The sequence below is a fragment of the Nematolebias whitei genome, chromosome 19 (genome assembly GCF_014905685.2).
Source record: "Nematolebias whitei isolate Nwh7 chromosome 19, NemWhi1, whole genome shotgun sequence".
NCBI classification, from domain to species: domain Eukaryota; kingdom Metazoa; phylum Chordata; class Actinopteri; order Cyprinodontiformes; family Rivulidae; genus Nematolebias; species Nematolebias whitei.
The window spans coordinates 9,771,625-9,799,126 of NC_056516.1; the positions used below are offsets into that span (position 1 = coordinate 9,771,625).

A 27,502-nucleotide genomic window follows, 5' to 3' on the forward strand; every position below is an offset into this window, starting at 1 on the left:
CCTCATCTGTGAATTAGAGTAACAAAAACCTTAAGAAACCCCTACTGTTAAGGTGTTTAGGTGTGAATTGCCAATCGACATATGTGTGCATGTTTTATCTCACTCAGCCTTATAACCTGAACCCCTCACTCACTGCTCTTTGAATTGAGAAAGCTCCTCGGATGAGGAACGAAACGTCTTCTGTTACAAATAAAGTCCAGTTGTTTTTGTATTGAACGTATTTTGAATTTATCATATCCTGGATGACTGAGAATCTTTACCAGCACGCCATGGGTCATAGTTTGTCAAAGTGGAACAAAATGACCTATTAATTGAGCTGAAAAAGTTGTAAATATTGAGCAACACAGTTGGTAGAGCTGCTGCCTCTCAGCAAGAAGGTCACTGGATCAAATCTCGACCAGGGGCCTTTCTGGGTGGAGTTTGCATGTTCTCTCCGTGCATGCATGGGTTTTCTCAAGGTACACCAGTTTCCTCCCACAGACCAAAAACATGCATGTTAGGCTGACTGGTAACTCTAAATTGTCCCTAGGTGAGAGAGAGAATGGTTGTTTGTCTCATTTGTCTCTGTGTGTCCCTGTGATGGACTGGAGACCTGTCCAGTGTGTCCCCCGTCCCTCACACAGTGATGGCTGGATATGGGTACCAGTGACCCCCGCGACCCAAAAAGGAGGAATCGGATAAAAGATAATGGATGGATGGAAGTTCTAAATATTGTTTTTAAAATCTTTGTTAACACATCTTTGGACCCTAATTACACACCATATATGTTAGATTTGGGAGCTGCTTCTTGTCGATAATTGGATTTGTTCAAATAAAATGCACAATCAGGAAAATCTAACTTACTGTCATAAAAAAGTATTGTAATCATTTTTTTTAACATTTTGTTTATTTTAAATGTTTTAAAATGTCTTACATGCTTTTAGTGTTTTTCTATTGATTCAAACATATTTCTGTTGTTTTGTGATTTCAAAACAAGCAGCAACACAGTTGATAAAGGTGTACCACATGGATATATACTTGGTCCCTTCACTTTTTACGTGTACTTTTTACATGTTCTATCTCAAATTGTGTTGCTGTTGCACAGTCTCTGAGTTTACACAGGCCCTGTGATGGGCATGCAACCTGTCTGTGGTGTGCCCCACTTCTTGCTCAGTGACTGCTGGACATGTCACCACTGACCCACTCGACCCAGAAACAAAAAAGCGGGTAAAGATAATGAATAGAGGATGTACTTACACAACTGCTAATGCAAAGCATAAAATAGTTTGTTTCTTTTAAAATATGTGCACTAAATGTTTTGACTGCACATGTGCAATCAAATTAAAATAAATTAAAAATCCTGGCCTCTCAAAATCTCTTAGTAACTCACAGTAAAACTTTAATCCACTTTTCTTTTTTACATTTCTTGTTTTTTTCTAGGAGTTTTACATTAAATCAGGAAACCACTGATATCAGCATTATTGAACTGCTGATTACCAATTTTTGCCCTGGTTATTAAAAAAAGAAGGAACAACTATCAATGATGCAGTATGTGGCCCATGTCTTAATCCTCCTCCCTGGTTTGACATAAGCCTTGGGGTATCACTCCCCTGTGCTGCTGGCTGGCCAAACCAGAGTTTGTATCATCACACCGCAGAGAATATAAAGAGCTTATTTTCTCAGCAAGAGCAAATGTTTCCAACAATTTACAGTTCCTAAATCACCAGCCTCAAAAGCAGACCCATAAGTCTTGCTCTGGCAGCGATTAATTTCAAAAATGTTTCCCACCAGACACATGTGAATCCAAACCATTGGTGCTCCTGGAGGCTTTTGCTGCTTCCTTTAAAGATGCAGGGTCACAGTAAATCATTTTATTTTGACATGTTGCAGCAAGGAAGCACAACTTCACCACCGTACATCAGAAAGGAACAGACTCAAGACAAAACTTTTTGAGACAAACAAGAGTTTGAAGTGGAGCCACAACTCATCGTCCTCCTTCCTGAATGTGATGAAACATTGATGATACGCTGATAATGATTAGTCTGCTTCTTGGGTACATCTATGATGTGTAGAAACTAGACAGATCTGGTAATGCATTCAAAGAAGCAGCAGCAGGTTTGAGATTTAAACTCTGCAGAGTTTCCAGTGCTTTGTCTGAAAACAGGCTGATGGATATGGGATTCTAGTGAGCAGCACTTGCAGTCCTGTTTATCGTTTATCCTGCTTTGTGAGATCATTTGAAGTTCTTTTACACAAATGGTGAAAATCTTATTAAATATTTTATATGATTTGGGTGATGGAAAAGTTTTAAGAAATATTTTGTCTGTTTTACTTTGTTATTTTTATCTGGAGATCCTTATAGTTTTAATTTTATTTGGGTCGTCATAAAAGTTGATGTAAATCTTTTCTGTCTTTTATTTATTTTATTTTATTTTTTGGAGTGAGAGAAGTTTTTTCAAATACATTTTTTAGAAACAGTGGGCGTTCAGTTAGGAGACGGCCATTATTTTGATTCCTGAGGAGTAACACCAAAAATTTATGCCTGGTTCTGATAGTGAGGCATTCCTCCACGACAGATTTACTGCCTCTGCCTAAACAGACGTCAGAGTTTCAAAGATTTCACATCTGCATTCAGTGAGGCGGTGACGCTCCAACAGGAGAAAATGGACCTCAAGAAAACTACGTTCTGCTGTTGAAACAAAAGCTCAGAAATACATTTTGTTTACATGTTCATTGAAAAAAATGCACTGAATGATTTGGTTTTACAAACACGCTAATATTTTAAGTTCAAATATATTTTTTTAATCAATTGATATTTTTGTTGTTGTTTATATAAAGATAAAGAATTGTGGTTATGTATTAGTGGTTTCACCAACACTGAACAAAAATATAAACACAACACTTTTGTTTTTGCGCCGATTTTTCATGAGCTCAAGATTTAAGACTTTTTCTACACTCAAAGGCCTTTTTCTATCAAATGTTCACAAATTGTGTAAATCTGTGTTAGTGACCTGGTCTCCTTTACTGAGATAATCTACCCACCTCACAGGTGTGGCAGATCAAGATGCTGATTAGACAGCAGAATTATTGTACAGGTGTGTCTTAGGCTGCCCACAATAAAAGGCCGCTCTAAAAGTTTTATCACAGCACAGATGTGACAAGTTTTGAGGGAGCAGCAGTTGCCTTGCTGACTGCAGGAATGCCACCAGAACTGTTGTCATGAATTGAAAGGTACCGTAATTTCCTGTGTATAGGCTGCTATTTTTTTCACACGCTTTGGACACCACTGCTTATAGTGCCACAGCTAGTTTATGTATTTTTTTTTTAAATAATATTACCGTATTTTTTTCTTCATGGGCTAACTAGCTTCCTGCCGCCAAAAACATTTAGCGGTAGCTTCGTCAGCACTGTTCTCTCCAGTGATTACTGGTCTGTTCCTCTTAGACTAGTGTGTGTTCATTCAGTAGGTTGTAGGTTACTGTATGTAGTAGAGCAACCATGAGTCAGACAGGGTGTTATCATGAAGACCTATGAGGATCAGCAGTTCGTGTCTGTGTTGTAAGCAATCTAAAGTATATGGAACGTCATCTGGTGGTTGATTCTTGTATTACAACAAGAGCTGCACATTCTGTCAGGAGCTATGTACAGTTCCTGAAATTAAAATGTGGACACATGCGGCGTGGCTTATTTTTGTAGACAGTTGTGTTTTATTTAAAGTTTAGTGTGCGCAGATTATAGTCAGGTGCGCTCTATAGACTGGAAATTACGGTAATTTCACTACCATAAGCCATCTCCAAAAGTGTTTCAGAGAATTTGGCAGTACATCCAACTGGCCTAACAACCTCAGACTACGTGTAACCAAACCAGCCTCTATGTTAATTTTCCATAACGTAACCCCACCGCCATCATGAGCCACTCGATTCACAGCGTCAGCAAACCACTCATCCACACAATGCCATCTGCTCTGTTCAGCAAAAACTGGGATTTATCTGTGAGGACAACATCTCTCCAACATGCCATACGCCATCAAAGGTGAGCATTTGTTCACTCAAGTCGGTTACAACGACAAACTGCAGTCAGGCTGTGACCCCGATGAGGATGATGAGCATGCAGATGAGCTTTCCTGAGACGGTTTCTGAACAGAATTTCTTTAGATATGTAAATCAATTGTTGTAGCAGCTGTCCCGGTGACTGGTCTCGGATGATCTTGGAGGTGAAGATGCTGGCTGTGAAGGTCCTGGACAGGCGTGGTTACATGTGGTCTGCGGTTGTGAGGTCGGTTGGATGTACTCCCAAATTTTCTGACACCTAATTGAGCATGAACTTTGATCCTTTAGAGATGGTTCATGGTAGAGAAATGAACATTCAATTCATGGCAACAGCTCTGGTGGACATTCCTGCAGTCGGCATGCCAGTTGCACGCTCCCTCAAAACTTGTGACATCTGTGGCATTGTGCTGTGAAAAAAACTGCACATTTTAGAGTGGCCTTTTATTGTGGTCAGCCTAATGCACACCTGTACAATAATCATGCTGTCTAATCAGCATCTTGATACACCACACCTGTGAGGTGGATGGATTATCTCAGTAAAGGAGAAGTGCTCACTAACACAGATTTACACAAATTTGTGAACAATATTTAGAGAAAAAAAATATTTTTGTGTATGTAAAAAAGTCTTTGATCTTTGAGTTAAGCTCATGAAAAATAGAAGCAAAAACAAAAATGTTGCATTTATATTTTTGTTCAGTATAGCTTTTATTAAAACGTGAATTAGAGTGAGTTGCAAACATTATAAAATGCACTGCAGCAGTATTTTTGGTAAATATTTACTCACAGGGTTTCTGGCCACCACTTTGGGGTTGTTGACCACGGTGACCAGATAGATGATGGTGAGGGCAGAGTTGAGCACGTAAGAGCAGAAGAGGTTCTTGTGTAGCGTGATCCTTTGACAGCTCAGACTCCTGTGGAACAGGATGCATCATGAATACAACACGCTGACAATACAGAACCATTTGTGATGTCATAACTATTAAAAACTTGGGCATCCATCCATGCATACAGTATTTTATAGTATTTACTCTTGTTGTTAAAAGAATCCTGAGGCTCCTTGAACTGAATTGTATTTAAATGGTCCCCGCTCTACATGCTAGAAGTATTGTTAAATAAAACATAATGTTCCCCGAGGGTGCTTTCTCATGCGCTTTACTGGCCTCTCATGATTAACAATGTAATAAAAGGCGTAATAAGTGACATAAAAACAGTTATGGATCAAAATATGAAGTACTAGTAGGCCTATAAGTATCCATGTCATCAGCAATAAGTACAGTACTCAAACAAAATGCAGTTTGTGAATGATTTAAAGCTGAATCTAACTTGGTAGTGTTTTGACCACTCTGAATATTAATTTAGTTATTGGAATATAGTTTTGTGGCCATAGTTTCCATTGAAAAAAACAAAACAATGTTGATAATAGAGTTTTAAGAAAATATCAAAGCAGTTTTTATGTAATATTTTTTATCACATTAAAATGTTTTTATGAAATCCTCTGAATATTTTTAGATAGTCCCTGCTCCTGTTTTACACAGCAAATCAATTTATTATGTTTATTTTTAATTTTTATATCTGAGATTCTTGATAATCTTAAAGTGCAGTTCAAAATAACCGTATGGTGCAGGTACACACTGTCACATGCAGAGTCACATCTGGATTTCATAACACAAAATGAAGTCTTCAAGTGCTTTGGCTATAAATATGTTCGGCGAAAAAGAAAAAAACAACATTTTCTTTGTCTCTGGAATATTACATGTAGCTGAGTGTGACTCCGAGGTTCACAGAGTTTTGTAACTTCGCTCCTGCACATGTGTCTAAAACTTTGTAACTAAAATTTATTTTTACAGCTCGGTTCTAAACAACAGCTGCATTTCAGCCGTCAGTAAATTTACAACCGTGACATAACCAGCAATACAGCAATAATATTTATTCTGGTAAATAAGGCATAAACTGATTTCCTTAAAGATACCTATCAAACTAAATCTTATTTTATTAATAAATAAAAATGCATTTAGCATACAAACTTATCAAGTATATACTTTTGACAAAATGAACCTGTATATTGCAGACTGTTGCACAATTTACTTGAATTTCTATCAGAATAAAGGTACATTCCCTATAATAATATATATATCTATTACAGTTATTTATTCATAATATCTCACTGTTTATGTTTGGCTGATGCATTTTATTTAATGGTGATCTTTTCCTTTGGGGTGCAAAAGAAGTTCAGCTCCATATAAACCCATAATGAGCAGGACGCTGACTCTTGTGGACTCAGATGACGTCACAACTCTTTCATATAGAATCGTACATTAGATGTTGCGCAAGAAAGTATTTTATTTGATTCAGCATCTGTCTTTTAAACCTGTGGACTGTTTTTCTAGCTTGAAATTATATTAAATGCTTGAAAACATTCATACATTTCATTAAAAAAATCTCCTGTGTGGCTCCAAGGGACGTGTTTAATAAACTCTGATTCACTTTTTTAGTTTAAAGCACAGTGAAGAATATGCCGACTCTTAAACCGGAGGTTTGTCCTTCTATGTAAGCATCTGTGTCGCTGTCAGATCTACTGGATGTGAGGAGGATTGAGTTTAAAGACAACGAACGCTTCAGACATGCAGGACGGGAGCACAAAACTGAATCGGTTACCTGAAGTAGAAGAAGATGGCCAGAGAGATGAGCAGGGAGGCGATGGATAAGGCGTGGCCGACTATCGTCATGTAAAACAGGATGTAGGCAGACTGCAGGAAGAACAAAAGACATATATAATTACAGATATGTTAGAAAATGGAAGGAAAAAGGGAGGGAAAAAGCATCTCTAAAAAAGTTGTTTCTTGTATTGTAAAGATGGATTAACATTAATTTGAATACAATATCCATCCATCCATCCATTATCTTTACCCGTTTATTCCATTTTGGGTCACGGGGGTCGCTGGTGCCCATGTCCAGCAATCACTGTGCGAGGGGCGGGGTACACCCTGGACGGGTCGCAAGTCCATCACAGGGCCACATAGAGACAAACGAGACAAACAACCATTCACTCTCTCACTCACACCTAGGGACAATTTAGAGTTACCAATCAGCCTAACATGCATGTTTTTGGTCTGTGGGAGGAAACCGGAGTACCTGGAGAAAACCCACGCATGCACGGAGAGAACATGCAAACTCCACCCAGAAGGCCCCTGGACCGGGGTTTGAACCAGGGACCTGTTCGCTGAGAGGCAGCAGCTCTACCAGTTGCGCCACCGTGCTGCCGAATACAATATCATATTTTATTAAATTATCTGAATGAGAAAATGTATTTTTTTTTTAAAATACAGATGAGTCAAATTTGATAATTTCAATATTTATTTTTTGGAAATAATGACTTTGTTTAGATAACATTATGCCAGGAGTTTATATAATATTATCATTATATATATACAGTAATATCTACTTCATGTTATATATATATATATATATATATATAATTACTATAGTTATATATATATATAATTACTATAGTTGTTAATAAGTAATGTTATAATAAATGATAGATCAATACTGCAAAACACAAAATGGAAATTGTGAAAGTTGTGAACATACGAGAAGTCAAAATGTAGATTAAAACAAATCAAACAAACAAGAAAAACAGACATTATTAAAATAAAACTCTTGGTGACAGTTCTGTCAGATTCTGGATGTTTGTGCAGCGTGTTTCCTGTATGAACACAACTTTTAGTGGATTTAAAGTCTCATTACACACATCATCATTATTAACATCAGTCACTGTCTGTGTGTGGGTGTGTGTGTGTGTGTGTGTGTGTGTGTGTGTGTGTGTGTGTGTGTGGGGGGGGGGGGGTTCAGTCCCCTGCACTTTTTTCATTTCCACTGTATAAACACAAATCTTAGAACTGTCATGTGATTTAGTTCATGTTGATATTTTGCTTCCCCAGTTTTGTCCCCGTCACTGAGCGAAGAGGGGATTTGGAAATACCTCCCTCCACTCGTCCATTCGCTCGTCTTTGGAGCTTGATGAAGTGAAAAATAAGAAACGTACCAACTTCCATTTTGGTGTGTGGCTGTCTCTAGGTTTAAGAAAGGTAAGTCAGCTCCTCCCTCTTTTTCTACACATAGGCAATAAAAATGAACCCTGCACCACAATAAACACTTTAATGTTTCTGTCTGCACCTGACAAGTTTTAGACCTTAACTGTTGGTATTTTATATTCTCTGTTATTTTTTTATATCTTGTGTGATTCTTTGTTCCTTGTATTGAAACTGTGGCACAACAATTTCCTGTGGGATCAATAAAGTTCTATCTTATCTTATTAACTCCTACCACTTGAACATCTTGCACCAGCAACTTTAAAGCGTGTCAGTTCCCACACAGGTGTGACTGCAGGAACACCATGACTGTAAAGTCTCAGGAACAAAAAAAGAAGAAGTTTAGAATAGTTTGGTGGTTTGTTCTGATAAATGCAAACTTAAAACCTCTTTTGTTCGGTTGTCCTGTTTGAGAGATGCTGCTCAGTTTGAGCCGGTGACATTTAATGTAACATTTTGATGGAAATATCACAGCTTCAGCACCTTTTCAGTTTAATAGATACAGCAGCTGTGTGTGACTTGAAATTTTAATGTTTACTATCCACAACTTAAAACCCACAGAACAAGACCCTGATTGATCACGCTCTGTCCACCACCAGCAGCTATCTGACACTCAGATTCTTATCTACCCTCAGCTTGGCCTTCGTGTTTTCATTGCAGAGTGTGTAGTTGGACCAGGTCCTGTTGGTATCTGGGTGGCGAAACCACTGCCCGTCCTCCCCACAATATTTGGTTGCCTTCTCTGAAAAGTGACAAATCCACAACTAATCAATTTGTGCAAATGAGCAGGACAATGTGCTCGAGTCACATGACTCACCTGTGGGGTCAAAGTCATCAAAATAGTTGGGACAGTTTTGGGACGTGAACGTTCCAGCCGGAGTGTCTTCCCAGCACAACCAGCCGTCCCAGTTACGGCTGCAGTACGGGCCTGCCGTCACCCAGAAACACAAATCAGACACATTTAAATACCGCTACACTCTAAAATGAATGTTACTAACTACTAGAAAATTGCATTTTATGTGAAAACAGTGTGAATGCTGAAGTTTGTTGAAGAAGCTGAGACTGATAAAAGTTAACAACCAGAACAAAAACTGAAATCAACAAAAAATTAGTTACAATAACAGTAGCTAAACGTTAAAACCAGCAAACCAGAAGCTAAAATTTATAAACAGCAAAAAATGAGCTAAAAGCCAAATATAAAAAAACAGTAGCTAAACATTAAACCCAGCCAAAAAAGCTGTAATTAGGTTAAAAAAAAGGTAAAATCTACAGAAAAACTAGCTTAAAGACAAATTTAGTAAAACAGCAGCTACAATCAAAAGCAAGTGACTCAGTAGATTAAAGTTAAAGATGAACATGCTGATGCAGATTAAATCCCAACAGAACATTTTTCATAAATTTGTTCTCGTTTGTTTCAAATAGAAAGAGATGTACAGTAAGAACAGCTAAATATTTCTAAAAGTACAAAAATTACAAAACCCAAACCTCATAAAGTCCCAAACAAGCTGAACATAACGGTTGCAAAGTCAAAAATCTGAAAGTAAAATAAAATTGTCTGATAGGAATGACAAACGGTAAAATGACGGTGAATGCTGACTCAGCATTCTTCTTAATGTTCACCTGATTTGTTGTAAGGTGGATCCCGGTTCATTTTCTCAAAACATTTGTACTGGCTGTCCAGGATTTTTTTCCGCACAATTTCCTGATTTTGCTGGTGGTCCACTGGACTGACAGTGGTGGGTTCCACCTCTGCCTCCCTGGAGAACTGAGCGGCTGCCTGTGGGGAACACGAACACAACGGATTACAGATATTTACAGCAACCATCAGCCAAATTAAACACAGACTGAAAAACTTTAACACATAGTTTGGGTGACTTTTTATCTGCTTCTCACTTTTAGCTATTCTAACAAAACAAATAGTGTTTGGTCAGTTGCTAAAATATCTACCTCTGCTGACACAATCATATTTTCAGTCTTCACTGATTTAACTCAGTTTATCTGATTATTTAACTGGGATGTGCATCTGGTCGTCCACTTATCCTTTAATCCCAAATGCTTCTTCATTTCCCCTTTTTTTTAATGTCGTTGCTCGAGTGGGGATATATATATATATATATATACATATATATATATATATATTTTTTTTTTGTCTGATGTTTTCCTCAGTGTGAATGTTTTATTTTATTTTGTTGCCAGTTTTATGGCCTGATGGTGCAAAAAGACAGGGCTGCTGATGGATGATGGGCAGATGCTCTGCTTCTGTGAAAACAGCAGAAGTCGCATCAGAACTATAAACTGGAGAAATGTGGCAACATCTTAGAAAACTTGCACTAACTTTCTAAAAAGAAATTTTAAAACGGCACGCAGAGGTGTGTTTAAAAAATCTCTGTGGTGAGATAAGAGGCTGCGCAAGTTCTGTCTTCTTTTCATAATGCAAAGTTTAAGAAGCCTTGACCTCAGTTTTACTGACAACAGGGAGAGACAGCTTGATCCTGTGTCACTTTAAATATACCTAACACAGAGATTTTAACACGTAATGAACGCTAACTCACACTAATGAACCTGTTGGAGACTCAGGTGTTTAATTAGTCTGAAAACTGGCTCCGTGCTTTAAAACTGATCACATGAGGTCCTAACTCGACTATTTGACCAAACATCATTCTAAAACAACCAGACTATCACATTAAAGCTTATATGGAGTGTATCTTGTGTGTGATTTAGTTCAGTCTTGCAGTTTTTGTGATCTTTAGCTTTTATTGTGTGACTGAAACGTTGCTGTTTTCTTATAAAAAGCTGAAATCAGAAGAACAGCCTGAGCTGTAGGGAGTAGAAGAAGACTTATCCTCTGGACCAGTCTCACTGTGGGGAACCCATAATTTTGAAAGTGTGTAGTTTGTTGTGAAAACCAATGTGTCTATTTAAAAGGACTGGGTCAAAGACACAAATATGAGCAGGATCTGATAAATCCAACACTTGTTTTGACATAATACTGAATTATGAGTTTACTCTTCTAAATATTTGTAGAATAATTGCTTCAAATTCCTGGAAAGAAATCCATCCAGCTTTTTTTTTTCTTTCTCTATTCAGGCAGTTTGGTGAATCAGCACACTATCGCCACCTCGTGGACTGGAGGGTGAGATTTAAAAAACGCCAACACTAGTGCAGTATTCATAAAGTCATTCAGAAAATTGTCTTTGTTGTTTATTTTCATCTGGTGGATACTGGTTTCAAGTCACCAGTAAGGTCACCATTCAGACATCCTTTAGTGTAATTCGGAGATTCCACCATCTTGAACATGCTTGATTTTCAGTTTTTCCCAGCAAAAAGTTTAGCTACCGTTAACCTTTGAGGTGTAGAAGTACTTGAGACGTGTTTTACCCGCAGCCTCTCCTTGTCGCTGCCAACACACAGAGTGTAGTTGGTCCAGGCCATGTTGCTGTCTGGATGTTGGAACCAGTGCCCGTCCTCTCCACAGTACCTTGTAGCATTTTCTAAGAGTTGCATGATAAATGAACCACTTTAATGCTGAGTAATCACTTCTGTGATTCATTTTAAAAAATGCAGCTCATTTGAAGGCGCTAACATCTTTAAACTGGTTTAAATTTAACTCACCAGCAGGTTTGAGATCAGACAAGTATTCTGGGCAGATCTGAGACGTGTACGTTCCTGCTGGCGTGTCGTCCCAGCACAACCAACCGTCCCAGTTACGACTGCAGTGCAGACCTCGAGCAAACCCACAAGAACATGGCAACATCCTGTCACTGATCTCTTTGTGTTCTTAAACTTGGGTCAAACAACTGGTTTTGGTGGATACCTGCTTTGTTAAATGGTGGGTCGTCTTTCAGCTTTTGAAAACATTTGAGCTCATTTTCACGCAGCTTCAGCTTCTAAGAAGAACAAAAAGTGTAAATGGTAAATGGTAAATGGAGCTTACTTCTATAGCGCCTTCCAGCCCCCTATGAGGGGCCCCAAGGCGCTTTACAGTACCAGCCATCCACCCATTCACACGCACATTCATACACCGGTGGCACATTCATACACCGGTGGCGGTAGGCTGCCATGCAAGGCGCCATCCAGTCCCACCGGGAGCAACTCGGGGTTAAGTGTCTTGCCCAGGGACACAACGGCACATGGTGTGGGAAGTCGGGATTCGAACCTCCAACCTTCCGATCAGAGGTCGGCTGCCACCACCACTGCACCACGGCCGCCCACAAATAATAAATAAACTAAACTAACCAGTCCCTCATTCTGTACGATGGAACACGTTACCCTCATCTTCTTGTCACGGCTGGTTGAACAGAGAGTGTAGTTGGTCCAACTTTTGCTGCTCTCTGGATGATGAAACCATTTTCCATCGGCTCCACAAAACTTAGTTGCCTTTTCTGTAAAGATGGATTATAACTTATCATTAAAAGGTAAGAAGCTATAATTAAGAAAATGTATATGATTCTCAGCTGACCTGTTGGATCTAAGTCATCAAAATAATGAGGGCAATTCTGAGAAGCATAGTTTCCTGCTGGAGTATCGTCCCAGCACAGCCAGCCGTCCCAGTTACGACTACAGTGCAGGCCTGTCGCCCCACCATCACAACAAAAGGAAAAATGTTTACAATCGTCTTGTTTAGGAATATACAAGCATAAAATTAAGAGATTTATTTTGGGGAATATTTTTAGATGATTTGCTAGCCAGCATGCGTACCTGATTTATTATGAGGTGGATCGTTTTTTATTTTCTCAAGACATTTGTTTTCATTTTCAAGAATAAGTTCTTCTGCTCGAACCCGCATGGCCTCGGTGGCCTGCGCCTCCACGGCATCCCTTAAAAAATGAATTACCTTTTGAACACAAACGTGACAATCAGTCAACTGATGTGCATTAAAAAAGCAAATCAGGATTCTTTACTTTTTCCAACAATGCATACCTGAAGCTTGTCTATTAAAGCTGGTTCACACGTGGAGCCTGTCTGGATCCAGTTACCTGAGCCGTCACAATATTTTGTCACTTTTTCTGTTGTAAGAAAAGAAAAAGAGAGAGAACGGCAATGGAGTTCAATCTAAGAATAAATGGTAAATAGACTGTACTTATATAACTCCTTTCTATTTTATCAAGATACTCAAAGCTCTTTACAACAACCCGTGTCCTCATCTACCCATCCATACATCACTCTACTAGATCTCTACAAAGACTAATCAGAGCTTTATCACATTCATACACTGATGGGACACACATCAGAGGCAATGAGGGGTTCAGTGTCTTGCCCAGGGACACTGTGGCATGTGCATGCTGGTGGAATTGAACCCCCAACTCTTGCACTGGAGGACGACTGCTCTAACCACTCATCCACAGCCGCCCTACAACTATCCCAAAAAGATTTACATGCACAGTACACTTATTATTATTATTGCCTGCTGCTGCCATTAATGGTGGACAGTCATGTACTTTGTAGTTGTGTGAATGTTTATGAAGCATTCACTTTACCGTGATCCTTTTTTTGTGCTTTTTCAACAAATCGTAGATCAGTTGCTCCAGGAGAAGGGCGCTATGACTTCTGGTACTGGTGCAACTTTAGCTGTTTTAAATATTTAGCCTTTTCTGTCACTTTCTTCCTCAGAAATGAATTGAGCTCATTTTACATCCTTCACATCTTCAGCATAATTCAGCAAAAAATGTGCTCGCTCCACTTCCTTCTGATAATTAAAGCTTTTTTGTCTGCTTTTTTAGCTACCCTTCAGTTGTTGTTTTTATTTTTACTAATTTCTACTTTTTTTTCAAATATTTTCCACTTCTTTGGGCTCATTTCTGCTTCTTTCAGCCTAATTGGGCAAACATGTTTTTTCTGCATTCTTCTGCTAATTTAAGCTTGTTCTATCTTTTCAGATGCCTTGCTAGCATTTTTAGTTTGTTTCAGCTGTTTTCAGGTAAATTCAAATTTTTTGTGCTAATTTCTGCTACTTTCAACTTAATTACATTATTTCTGCTAATTTCAGCTTGTTATGCTCTTTTCAATTTACTTCTGCTAGTTTCAGCTTTTCTGCTATTTCAGCTACTATTTAGCTGCTTTTGTACTAAACTGGCCTTTTTCATCTAACTCCACATTTTTGGAGCTCTTTTCAGCTCCGTCCACTTTGTTCTGGTAGTTTAAGCTTCTTTCTGCCTTTTCAGCTTCAGCTTTTTGTTGCTAATTTCAGCCTTTTTTTTAGCCAATTTACTAATTTTGCTGTTCATTTCTGCTTATTTAAAACTAATTCAGCAAATGTGTTCTTTCTGCTGTCTTCTGCTATCTTGGGCTTGTTCTTCCATTTCACTACATTTCTGCATTCTTTTAGCTAATTTCAGCTGTTTTTCAGCAAGTTCTTCAGCAATAAGCATTCACACTGCATTTTCACAGGAAATGCAATTTCTCTAGTTGAATATGCATCCGTGTGTTTGTTTGACTGTTAGCAAAATATGTCATACTCCACAGGACAGGTTTTAATGAAACCTATTTCATGATGGTTATTAAAACTAGTAAAGTTTAGCGAACACAAAAAAGTCTAAAAACAATCTGTGACTTTTGAAGATATTGAGCTAAAGTTTTGTGTGACAGTAGCTGACAGTCATCCTAATTACATACTTGAGTGTACAAAATCTGTGAAATTTGTTATAAAACGACGTGAATGGCAAAACACATTCCTTTAAGGAAGGTTAGTTTGAATTCCTTCTCTTATAATATAGAGTTTGTTTTCTTTGGCGCGCTCAGTCTTTTTCAGCCGTATCGTCTTGGCACAATAAATATACAGACAATCTTGGCAATACCAAAAAACTATGAATAATTTACTTTGGCAAACACCTTCAAACAGAATGTTTTCCACCTCTGGAGTAATTTTCTGGCCCGCTCTCAAGTGTTCATCTTAAAACCACATGCACAGGCGATCCGTGACTGGGATGAGAGCGAGGTCACGTTGTTCCTGACAACAACGGGAACAACAACTGGCTGGTCCTCCCTGACAGCTCATCAACTGCTCATCAACCACATCCAACTGTACGATCGCCCCCAAGGCCCCCGAGCAGCAGTGCACGCTGTCAAGGAGCTGTAAGGGGACTCTCAGAGTCGCAGGCATTTAGGGAAGATCCCTGATGAGGCTTTTCTTACAAAAACAGCCTCTCTGCTCCTTCTTTCATATTCTCTCTCCTCATACATCACTGGTTCCAGCTTACCGCTCTTATTTTGGTGATTCCTCTCCTTTTCCCCTCCACATGCTCCTCATTCGTCTCTGTCCTCTACCTCACCTTCCTTCTCCTAATCACGCTGCATCTCCTAAATCACAAACGACTGGAGTCTGGATATTCTCAGCGAGACATCACTGAGCCTCTCATAACTCACAATGTAAAAACGGTACCTGCTGTGGAAAGTCCTCGCACTGCAAATTCAAGATGAAACCATCCAATCCAGTCAGCCTAAATTTAAACAAACGCCTGTCCTTCTTCTGTCTGACGGACAGAGTGCAATCTTTTAATGATTTACCTTAAATCTAAGACACAAATCTCTGCTACATTATTTGTTGAGTGCTGAATAAACGATGACATTTGCCAAAGAATATTAAAATGAATCGTAAAAGCTGAAAGAAGCAGAGCACTAGCAAAAGTTGATAAAATTAAACACTAGCTAAATGCTAATAAAGAAAAAAAACTTGCTTAGAGCTAAATATAGCAAAAAGCCTAATTAGCATAAATGTGGTGTAGCTGGCTTAAAGATTAAAAGGTGAAACAATAGCTACAAGCTATAAACAGCAAAAATCTAGATAAAACTAAAGTAGCAAAAGGGTAGCTTCAAAAAACTACAAGTAGCAGGTATGTTATCTTAAAGCAGCAAAGATTGGATAAAAGCTTGTAGTAGCAAAGGATAGCTAAAAGAAGCAACAACTTACTGCAGATTAAACTAAAGTAGCAAATGGATAGTTGTAAGACAAAACTATCTATCCATCATCTTTTACCCGCTTCTTCCATTTTGGGTCACGGGGGTCGCCGGTGCCCATGTCCAGCAATCACTGTGCGAGGGGCGGGGGACACCCTGGACAGGTCTCCAGTCCATCACAGGGACACGTGGAGACAAACAACCATGCACTCTCTCTCTCACACTTAGGGACAATTTAGAGTTACCAATCAGACTAACATGCATGTTTTTGGTCTGTGGGAGGAAACTGGCTGCTCCTTTCTGCACGGGTCGTCACCGTGAGTGAACTCACATGAAACATTTGACCTCAGATGACCTTCCTGACACAACCTCGACTTGAACTTACAACCTCAAGTTTACAAAACTGTGGCACTGACCACCGAGCTACCACCATATACTGTAGAAGACAAAAATAAAGCAAGTATATGCAGAAACAGAGCACGTTATGAAGGAACTGAAGAGATCTCAAGGAGGAAAAGACTGAGCTCAATACTTTGTAACGTATACTACAACCAAAACTCTCTGCACCCATCCCCCGAAGAAGCTGAACGGTGCAATGTTATAGATTTAAGAATGGCTAAATCAGTGCAGTGCAGATGTTAGATTCAAAAGACAAACTCATAAATAAAAGACACAATCACATGAATGCTGCCTCAGTAGTAACACAATATTAGCTTGTATCTACATGTTGGGTCATGAGTATTCCCTAAATGTGGCAAACAGGAGCATCTGTTATTTGGTTGAAGGTTTAAGCCTGGCTAACATTTCTGCAAGGATAATCTCACAGGAATAATGGTGTTTGTGTGAAAAAGAACAGAAGGTGAATGAGTTTTACATGCAAAATGTAATAAAAACCATATTGTGGGCTAAAAAGACTCTTTTAAAAGTGATGAATTGTTTTCAGACAAAAGTAAGTAGTTTATCAAAAATGCATTGCTTTCGCAGAAGAAGAAAATGAAAAGTCTCAGCTGAATTGTTTCAGTGCTGTGAAATCAATCCAGTGGTTTAAGAAAATGATAAAAGCAGTTTGTTGTCCTCTGTGTGACAGTTTAACCAGAAACAAGTGTTGAACTCTGGACTTCAAAATAAAATTCCAGGATGGAAACCTTGCAAAGTAATCATCCAAATGGACGGCGTCGCGTGGATCCTGGTCTGGACCAAACGCAGTGAAGACGAGGTCACTCAGAATCAAAACTGTTCGTCCCTCAGACACGTCCTTCAGAGAAACCTGCATCCGATTTTAAACTAGTCCATTCACCGACCGCTGGACAATCCTGCATGTGTGTGTGTGTTAGTAAAATATCACATGAATTACTGGATGGATGTTGATAAAACTAACAGAAGGTAATAATTGGATGTACATCTGATTCACTTTTAGAGTCAAACCAGTTTCATTTAACGCATAAATTATTCATTTATAGTCAGACAAATATCCAAATGAGCCTTTGCAACAGAAACCTCCATTAAGGATTAAATAATTATAAAGAGGAGAGTTTAATTAGAAATATATATATTTTACTATTCTGTACTGTTTGTTAAAATGACACATAAAGAGATGTATAATTAGCTTTACTAATAAAAATATAAATCAATTATGTTAACTGTTTGAGACTGGGGAGGCACGGTGGCGCAGTTGGTAGAGCTGTTGCCTCAGCCAGAAGTCGTTGATTCAAATCCTCGGGACCCTTCTGGGAGGAGTTTATGTTCTCACTATGCTGCGTGGGTTTCCTCCCACAGACCAAAAACATGCATGTTAGGCTGATTGGGAACTCTAAATTGTCCCTAGGTGAGAGAGTGAATGGTTGTTTGTCTCGTTTGTCTCCATGTGTCCGTGTGATAGACTGGAGACCTGTCCAGGGTGTCCCCCGCCCCTCCCACAGTGACTGCTGGACATGTGCACCAGTGACCCCTGTGACCCAAAAAGGAAGAAGCGGGTAAAGATATCGGATGTTTGAGGCTGCAGAGAGCATCCAGAAGCAACATCTAAATCAAACCAACATCTATCATACAAAAACATATTTTCTTTGACTGTGTCCAAAGTCACACAAAATAATTTTCTTTATTTTATTTAGGTGGGGTGGGGAGGGGGGAGGACATTCACACAGAAAACCAATCTGGTCTCAGTTCAGCCAGATGGTTGTTCTACTCCAACGTGAGAAGTGTGCAGCTGTCTTACCGTGTGCATCTAGGTCAGGGCGATCTGGACAGTCTTGTGTAACAGATGTCCCGGCCCGTGTCTCATTCCAGCACAGTGAGCCGTCCCACGTATGAGAGCAGAACACACCTCAAGAGAAGAAACAAAACAAGTCTAATGACTGAAGTTAGTTATTGGATAGTTGATATTGATGAAAGCGTCCCCAGCAGGTCAGCTGTGCCTACAAGGTGCTTCTTATGCAAATGTCTGACAGTACAGTTACATGAACAAGCCTCTCACCGGTTCTGTTCTCTCTGTGGTCTTTTTTGGACCACTTAAGGCATTTGTGATGTCCCTGGCTCTGCTCATTCTGTCCAAGGCTGAGTGACGTGTCTGAGGTTTGTCCACTGCCTGCTGTCACCCTCATCTGCAGAGACGGGACATCAGAGGTGAAACAAAAAGCAAACCCTGCCTTCAGCTGGGACGAGAGCTCCTACTTCACAGTTCGGCCATGTTTGAATGCAGATGCACGTCTTTATGTGCGATGACGTTTTTAATGGAGCGTTCTTCAAAGCTGATCGGATCATAGTTTCCCTCTGATGTGAAGTTCAGCTCCCTCACTGAGTGTGTAACTCATTACGGTGTGTTCAGACGAGCACAAAAGAAGTTAAGAGCCGGTTTTCTCCAAATGAATCTAATCTCTGCTCCACTGTTTGTATTTGGTGGTGGTATTAAAATGAAAAAGGCTCGCTGTGTGAAATGTTGATTTTGATCGCGTCGCTCAGTGAAGAATAAAGAGGCTGTGACTTATCTGTTTTCATTCTCTCTTTTTTATTGGCTGAAAATTAAGCCTCTCTGAGTTCCAGCTTATGCATTTGCATTTGATGAACTATTTGAGTAATTTCCGTACCTTGCCAGGATTGTGTGCACATACAGTATCACAATCGATAGGCACAGCTTTGTTACCCACATACTTTTTATGGTAGAAGACTCAAAACATCATTCTTACCTCTCCTGTCATAAAGGCTTGCAAAAGACAAAACACTTAAAACGTGACTTTTGTAAGAAACGACGTACCGTGTAGCAGTTTAGCAGCCGTACATATGATGTCACTCCAAGCATTGAAGTAAATGACGTCATACATACGACCACCAGGCCACCACTAGTATCAACCGCTGAGCAGAATCTCTGTTTCTTCACCAACATACCGAGGCCTCTGTCATTTATCACACTCACTTCATCATCCTTAACTCAAATGGAAGCACCATTAACACATGAACACAACATAGTGCTGGTGTGAAGCTGCCTGCAGCAGCCCCCATCTCACAAACTTTACTTTTATAAAAGCTCCAAACTAGGAGCCTCGCTGTTTAAATAATTTCTATTAGAGGGCTTTTATCCAGACGTTTGCTGTAATTTGTAGGAGTAGCCATGAGGACTTACATCATGATAAACTGATTTGATTAATTCGAACACCTTCATTTACAAATTGCCATTTTTTAGTAACGATGCTCGGTGCCAGAATGTGCCACCCCGGCATGATTTCTGAGTTGTTAAGTGCTGAGATGTTTGACTGATGGTGAGAACAAGTGCATTAAGCATATGAATGCTGTTTGTCAAACTTTGACCATTATGACTCAGCGCTTCAAGCTGCAATGAATGCTGGGAGTCAGCAGATTCAGACCAAACCCCCTATATTTTAAAGATTTGTAATTTTTTCAAGTTGAGACCTGTTTTTTATTTATTTTGTACATGTGCTTAAATGATTATTATGTACAAGTCTCAATGGAAAGTGCTTTTAAATATTCCACTTTAAAATGGGACGTTCTTTCCAGGAACTGATACCATTTTTTTTTTTTTTGTTTTTTCATTTATGTAAGCAGGTTCATTGCCCATGTGTCATGTAACAACTTTTTTTTGGCTTGTAACAAACTTTAGCATGCCTTATTATTTTTACTTGTGAAAACAAGTTAACTTTTACAGTGGGGTTCTGTGGATGAGTAAAGAACAGTAACAATCTTACCTGTTGTAGATAGTGTTTTGAGCAACCTCAGTTTGGAGAAATAGACAGCGGTGGGCACAGTTTCGCTAGTCTGCTAACAGCTAATAGCAGAACAATGTTTTAGTTTAATGGATTAGCGTTTTTGCTAACTTTAGAAACCATTAGCGTGTGCTAAATTAGATTTCGCCAACTTAAAGTCTTAACAAAATTCACAAGCTTGTTCCTTTTGTTGTGGGCGTGTCTTGAAGAGTTTGTTAGGCATGCTATTGGCTTATTACGTGTACATGTAACAAGGTATAATTGTTCGATTGCACCTTCAACTGGAGGGGGACAAAGACGTGTGACGCAGGCAGAGTGACAGTTGTCTTAGCGGTTAGAGGTTTAGTGTTATCTTCTGCTAATTATTATTTTTTACCTGTTTTGCAGTTTAGCATCTGCAAATATTTTCATCTTTAAACAACTTCTTGGTCTGCTGCCGTCATACATCTCCTCCTACATGTCTCTGAGTGAGTGCAGCTACAGCGTGCGCTCTCAGGACATTATTACCTGCAGTGTTCCCTCAGTGAGAACTGAACTTGGCAAAAGTGCCTTCTCCTACTCCGCTCCTGTTTCCTGGAATATCTTACAAAAAGATCTGAAGCTCTCGACCTTGTGGCTTTAAAAATCTGTTAAGTTCCTGGGAAAAACCAACACAGATATGTTCCTGTTTTTAGTTTTTTACACCGCCTTATAATCTAGCTGGGCTTTTTTTTTTTTCTCGCTACTTTTCCTTTTGACTGCCCTTTTGGTTGCTATTTTGTTTTGATTTGTTAAAAAAAAAGAAAGAAGAAATTTAAATTTGTATGCCTATTTTATGACTGTCCACTGTTGTCATCATTCTTTGTTAAAATCAGGTCTCTCTTGTAAATGAGTCCCCGAGGCTCATTGGGATTAACCTGTCTAAATAAAGGTTGAGTGAAAAAAATGTTAAACTTTTTAATTAGTTGTGCCCACCACAGGAAATAGACTTTAAATCTATTTGAGTTGACGAGCTAATAGCTAGTCCTAGCAGGAACCATAAGTTAAGCGCTGTCATCTTAAAACATTTCTAATCTTGAGAATTTCACAGCAGTTTGTGCCATCATGTTTAAAAACATTTACATTCTCATTAATTTCACATCACATGGGTAACTGAAAACATTTTTTCAGCTATTTACAGCAGAAAATAGTGGAAGCTGCAGCTAGCTATAGCACTTCTGATGCAGCCCCAAATTATATTTCTGTCAGTAAAATCCTGTAGGCCTAATATTAATTCATTGACTATGTAAAGGTTTATAAGACAGTGTTCTGGACACTAACGCTGTTTTAAGATGGAAGCAATCCACTGTGGTCTGTTAGCTGTTAGCTAGTTAGTCTGGTCAGATTAAAACTTTCTTTCTCTAAACTCAAGCTGTTTGAAAAGCTCTCTACAACAGATGGGATATTTGTTCATTCCCTTTACACATGACCCTTTATTTGAAGATTGGAGCTATTACTTTGGGTAAGATTGACAGTAACACCATAGAAATACAACAATGTTGTGACATCCATCCATCCATTTTCTTCCGCTTATCTGGGGTCGGGTCACGGGGCAGCTTAAGTAGGGAGGCCCAGACTTCCCTCTCCCCAGCCACTTGGGCCAGCTCCTCCTGGGGAATGCCGAGGCATTCCCAGGCCAGCCAAGAAACATAGTCCCTCCAGCGTGTCCTGGGTCTTCCTCTGGGTAGAAACGTAAATCGATTGGTAAATTGAGAGCTTCGCCTTTTTATCCAGCTCTCTCTTCACCATGACAGACCTGTACAGCGCCCGCTTCACTGCAGACGCTGCACCTATCTGCCTATCGATCTCACGCTCTATTTTTCCCTCATTCGTGAACAAGACCCCAAGATACTTGAACTCCTCCACTTGGGGCAGGACTTCCTCCGTGACCCGGAGAGGGCACTCTACCCTTTTCCGGCTCAAGACCATGGCCTCGGATTTGGAGGAACTGATCTTCATCCCGGCCGTGTCGCACTCAGCTGCGAACCGCTCCAGTGAAAGCTCTAGATCACGATCTGATGAAGCCAATAAGACCACATCATCTGCAAAAAGCAGAGACGTGATCCTAAGGCCACCAAAACGGATCGCCTCAACACCTTGGCTGCACCTAGAAATTCTGTCCATAAAAGTTATGAACAGAATCGGTGACAAAGGGCAACCTTGGCGGAGTCCAACTCTCACCGGGAACAAGCCTGACTTACAGCCGGCGATGCGGACCAGGCTCTGACACTGGTCATACCTAACATGCCTAACAGCCCGTATCAAAGGGCCCGGTACCCCATACTCCCAGAGTACCCCCCACAGGGTTCCCCGAGGGACGCGGTCGAACGCCTTCTCCAAGCAGTTGGGACAGTGAAATATTTTTCAAATCAAATAAACAACTGTGAATATTTTTGCTACTTTTACAATGACTCCAAGTGCAACCCATAAAAATGTAATTTGTACACGTTTTAAGTGGCAGACTGTACAAGAAAAGATCTACTAATCTTATGCAGTGCCTTTGCACAAACCTACGGTGGCCCTGAGGCGTAAATGAACAACATTTGAAAAAAACGGAACTACACTAAGCCAAAGCGGAAGTGGCCGAAGTGGAAGTGGTCGGAATCATGTTTGAAAAAAACAGAATTACATTTAAAAAAAAAACGGAACACATTAGAAAAAACTGACTCGTTCAGAAATTATATAATTTCCTTTTTTTTTCTAATGTAATTCCGTTTTATCAAATGTGATTCCAATTACTTCCGCTTTAGTTTAATATAATTCTGTTTTTCAAATGTAATTCTTTTTTTTTTTCAAGTGTTGTTCATTTACACCTTAGGGCCACCATACAGACCCTTTTTAGTACGTTGTTTGCTTTTTGTGACAACAGCTATTTTTTGCTTACATTTCACAACATAAAGCACAAATAATGCATTGCTCAGTTTTTGTTTCTTGTGATAACAAGTTATGATATAACACATTTTGCTTGTGATCGTTGTTTGTAGTACAACAGCGTGTCCGAGTGGATTTACTGCAAAAACACAATGATTTGCATTTTATTTTGTTGTTTGCATCCCGACCTGTATGTTTGCAACAAGCAGACAGAGATAACTGAAACAATCATACTTTTGTCTTTGATGTTGTCCAGCCAAGCTGAGCTAATTGAATAATTTAATTTATAATGGATAGTAGAAAATAATCATGTGGTTCAGAGCGTTTTTGCTGATGAATGAAATCACTGGACCGCAGAGTATAACATGTCCATTTAATGGGAAATGAATGCACATGTGCATGGCATACAGAAAGAGGAGAGCTTTGAGAATTTTACCTCTCAGCACGTCCCTCTGAGAATAAAAAGTGAGAGCCAAGTAAGAAGCTTACCACCAGGAGAAACCAAATGATCCTAAAGGAGCTTGCAAACATATCTTCCACACACAGGTAAATCTCTGGAGGGAGACAGAGAAGAACAGTGAGTTAAAACCTATTAGAGGAATCATTTGTCTACCTTCAACGTGAGTGGCTGAGCAAACATTTGGCTGTTTCAGATCGGGACTCCATCTTCTCGGGAGAGTCACACCACAGCAGTTATTTATCTGAAGTGCAGAAGCGGCGCAAAATCTGGCATTTCACACTTCTTCTTATAGTCTGCATGTCTTCAGAAATAAATAGTTGGTGCGCCCATCCATATGTGAAACGGCAGCATGGAAGAGTAACGTTAAATTGTGGGAGCAAAAGAATGAAGAAAAACAGAGACAGAGTCAGACAAAAATAGTTAGGGCCATTAATCAGAGTGTGCAGAGCCACTGCGGGTGCAAAACAGCAGAGGCATGAGAGCCAAGACTTCACTTCAGGTCTCCTGCTTTGGCTCGCAGAGTACCTGCTGGAAGCTCATCTTTCTAAAAACTGGATAAAAGCTGCTCATTGGCTCTCACTCCCTCACAGTGACCCAGGTTAGGACTGTTCTGCAGACAGACGTGGATGGACAAGTCCTTTAGTGCATTATTCATGGGATTTATTTTGGATTCTGCAGCACACTGATGGTAGATCAATCAATTAAGCCATTTCTGAACAATTAATATGTTACCTGTTGCAGATGACCCTCAGGGGAAAACAGAGCAGAAGTCTGACCTGATTAATGAGCTAATGCTAACTAACAGGGGGTCAAGACCAAAGTGGATTTCTGACACATTAAAGCAAACCTAAATAATTCTGAGAGGATCATGCAGACACTTCTTCACAAACCTTTACACGGATGGCTGTTGCACACAGAATTATATTTCTGCAGAAAGTGTCCAAGGTGGCAAAGTAGGTGCTACAGCTAGCTGCTGCTGCTCATTACAGCTACAAAGTGTTACAGAATTATTTGAAGATAATAACTTTGTCATGCAAAACTGACAATGATTGTAAATTAGTTATAAAATAGTGTTTGCATGAATCACTCTAAAATATGTCAGTATCTTTTACAGCATCCACTTTGGTTTTAGATTCCAAATGATCAACAATCCAGTCATAAATAACATATTTCTCCAAATTGAGGCTGTCCAGTAGATATTAATTGTTCAAAAGCTTTCCACAGAAGCTAAATTAAAAAATAAGACCCACTGCTTTAAATGGCCAAATTGTCTGTATTGCAAAAAATGATTATGATTTTATACATAGATAGATAAAATATAGATTTTTCCAACATAAAATTAGGATGTTCAAACAACATTTCTTTGTAAACGAAAATAAAGCAACAAGTTAATACACACGAACATCTGGTTTGTATGTTTTAGAGACACAAAATGTGAAACTATAGAAGAAGACTGAACACAGAATTAGAGAGCAATACATTCTGTTCAGTCTGATCAACACTCCACATCTAATCCTCATTTTTTAAATGTGACATTTTAAGAATTTGTGCCAAAAATACAACCGGATGAACCCTGAGAGAGTTTAAACCTTTTCATCAAGTTCTGCTGTGTTTCAAATTAAAAACTGTTTCCCTCCAGAAGAGTGTTTTAGCATCTTGTCAGGTAGAATTTATCACAAGTGAATTCACAAGATCCAAGCAGCTGCTTGTTTTATAGAATTATAAGCTTCACACGCCTTGGTGCATGATGGGAAATTTGTGGCATTCACCTGATATAACAGCTGCTGTGTTTCCACCAGCTGCGACTGGTGCCGGTCCTCGTCCACTCCCTAGGCAAGGAGAAAATACAAGCTCTAGTTTCACTGTTCACGGGCTTCCACAATAAAACAGTTTTTAAAAAGCATACAGATATCACGTCTTTCACTGTAAAACCAGCAAAATCATCCCAGATGTGTAATCATGATCATGTTAGTACTGCTAAACAGGCTAAAACGGAACATTTTGGGGTTCAGATGGCTTTATGTTGCTTTAAAAACGAGTTGTATTTAGAGGCAACAGCACAGCATGGATCAAAAACCTGCATCTAGGAAACTAAAATATTTTAAAACCATTTATACAGAGGATCACACCAGTCCATTTTGAACTAATCGCTTCTGGCTGGGAGAGTGAGCGGGCGAATTTGTGTCAAAGTGAATTAGTCAGCAAAATTAAAGATGAAAGTTCTTCATCTCAATACAAACCAGAAAACTGAATTTTTATGATTGGTTAGAAGTGATTGAAAGGGCTGCTCAAAGTGGTTTAATTGGGAAAAAATAATAATTTTAATGTGTTACAAATGCACAGTGGTGGAGAAAGTACTCAAACACTGTACTTAAGTAAAAGTACAAATAAGCAGAAAAAATGTACTCTGGTAAAAGTAAATACTGTAAGTACTTGCTTTTAAAAATACTTAAAGTATTAAAAGTAAAAGTTCTTGCTGAATGTGTTAACTAATGCAATGGTCTACATTATCATTAAGTGTGCCTACTGTATGTATATTTTCTGTAATACATTAACAGTGTTGAGTTATTTTAATGAACAATGCTGCAGATAATTCATGTTTTTATTGTGTTACTCTGTGACACCGTTCACACTTGGACTTGTGATTTTATGTCAGAACTTCAGGGATGACATGCAGAGTTAAATATCATTAAGCAAAATAAGAAAGAGGAATGATGATAGCTTTGAAAGTTTTTATTTAACACAAAGTAAACCAAAGTATAAATTTAACTGCAATTCAATTCAGTTTATTTATCTAGCACCAAATCACAACAAAGTTGTCTCAGGGCACTTTACAGGAACATTCACATAAAAGCCAATTAGTAAAGTTCTCTATCTAAGGAATCCAGCAGACAAGTTGAATCTTGGCTTTATTGCAGTCTCCCATCCTGAACTGCAGTAAACACATTTAAGTAAAAGTTGTCTGCCTGAAAAAAGGAGCATTAAACCTAACAAGGAATATCTGATCATTTCAACTCCAGTTTGTCATCAACTAGTTAAAATACCGTCTAAACCTTGTAATGGGTCAATAGTGAACAATATTTTAACTTCCTGACACCATTTTCAAAACTTGGACCCGAGTGTCGAGACATATGGAGACATCTCTTGTCTCCTAACATCCCATGAACTGACACATTTTAATATTGCAGCAAGAATTTCTTGTTCAAGTTCAGCAGAAGTTGGTTTTCAAAGATTTTTCAGTCCAGTCTGGATCTTTGGGGGATAAAATCTGTCCTGCTGTACTGAACAGTCTTTCAATAATCTTTCAATAGTCTTTCAATAATCTTTCAATAATATTTCAATAGTCTTTCAGTAGTCTTTCAATTGTCTTTCTTCAATTGTCTTTCAATAATATTTCAATAGTCTTTCAATAGTCTTTCAATAGTCTTTCAGTAGTAAGGCCATGGTGGTGCGTATCTTCTTTCTGACTCTCCGTGGTGGAATCCATTTTGGGTGTGTTAGCGGTGCTGTGGGTGCGTCCAGCTCAGAGATGTATAAACTAGAATATACGTCATTTGGGTCCAACGTTACCTGTCCACTTTGCAGTGATTCAATGGACCAACTCCCCTCTCACCACTGGTTACTTTCAAACTAACGAACAGATTAAAAAAAACTCAACTTGAATACCAAACTGATTTATTTATCATGCACTTAAAATACAACATAACAGCTGACCACAGTGCTGTACAAAAATAAAATCAAACAAAAAAACAACGATAAAACATCTATTTATCAATCTATCTGTCAATCTATCTATCTATCTATCTATCTATCTATCTATCTATCTATCTATCTATCTATCTATCTATCTATCTATCTATCTATCTATCTATCTATCTATCTATCTATCTATCTATCTATCTATCTATCTATCTATCTATCTATCTA

The 27,502-nt window shown here is 38.9% G+C and overlaps 1 protein-coding gene across 1 annotated transcript in view; it reads right to left on the reverse strand.

The window, feature by feature from the left end:
- Positions 1 to 27,502, reverse strand: part of calcr (calcitonin receptor) — a 113,697-nt gene that overhangs the window by 31,719 nt on the left and 54,476 nt on the right. The window contains exons 8-22 of the mRNA XM_037693618.1: positions 25,345 to 25,404; positions 18,486 to 18,612; positions 18,228 to 18,335; positions 13,040 to 13,125; positions 12,818 to 12,953; positions 12,579 to 12,689; positions 12,389 to 12,501; positions 11,934 to 12,006; positions 11,732 to 11,842; positions 11,498 to 11,610; positions 9,740 to 9,896; positions 8,937 to 9,047; positions 8,749 to 8,861; positions 6,684 to 6,775; positions 4,813 to 4,939 (exon numbers count right to left, since the gene is read on the reverse strand). Of these exons, the coding sequence (XP_037549546.1) occupies positions 4,813 to 4,939; positions 6,684 to 6,775; positions 8,749 to 8,861; positions 8,937 to 9,047; positions 9,740 to 9,896; positions 11,498 to 11,610; positions 11,732 to 11,842; positions 11,934 to 12,006; positions 12,389 to 12,501; positions 12,579 to 12,689; positions 12,818 to 12,953; positions 13,040 to 13,125; positions 18,228 to 18,335; positions 18,486 to 18,612; positions 25,345 to 25,404 (1,638 nt within the window). The remainder of the gene's footprint in view (positions 1 to 4,812; positions 4,940 to 6,683; positions 6,776 to 8,748; positions 8,862 to 8,936; positions 9,048 to 9,739; positions 9,897 to 11,497; positions 11,611 to 11,731; positions 11,843 to 11,933; positions 12,007 to 12,388; positions 12,502 to 12,578; positions 12,690 to 12,817; positions 12,954 to 13,039; positions 13,126 to 18,227; positions 18,336 to 18,485; positions 18,613 to 25,344; positions 25,405 to 27,502) is intronic.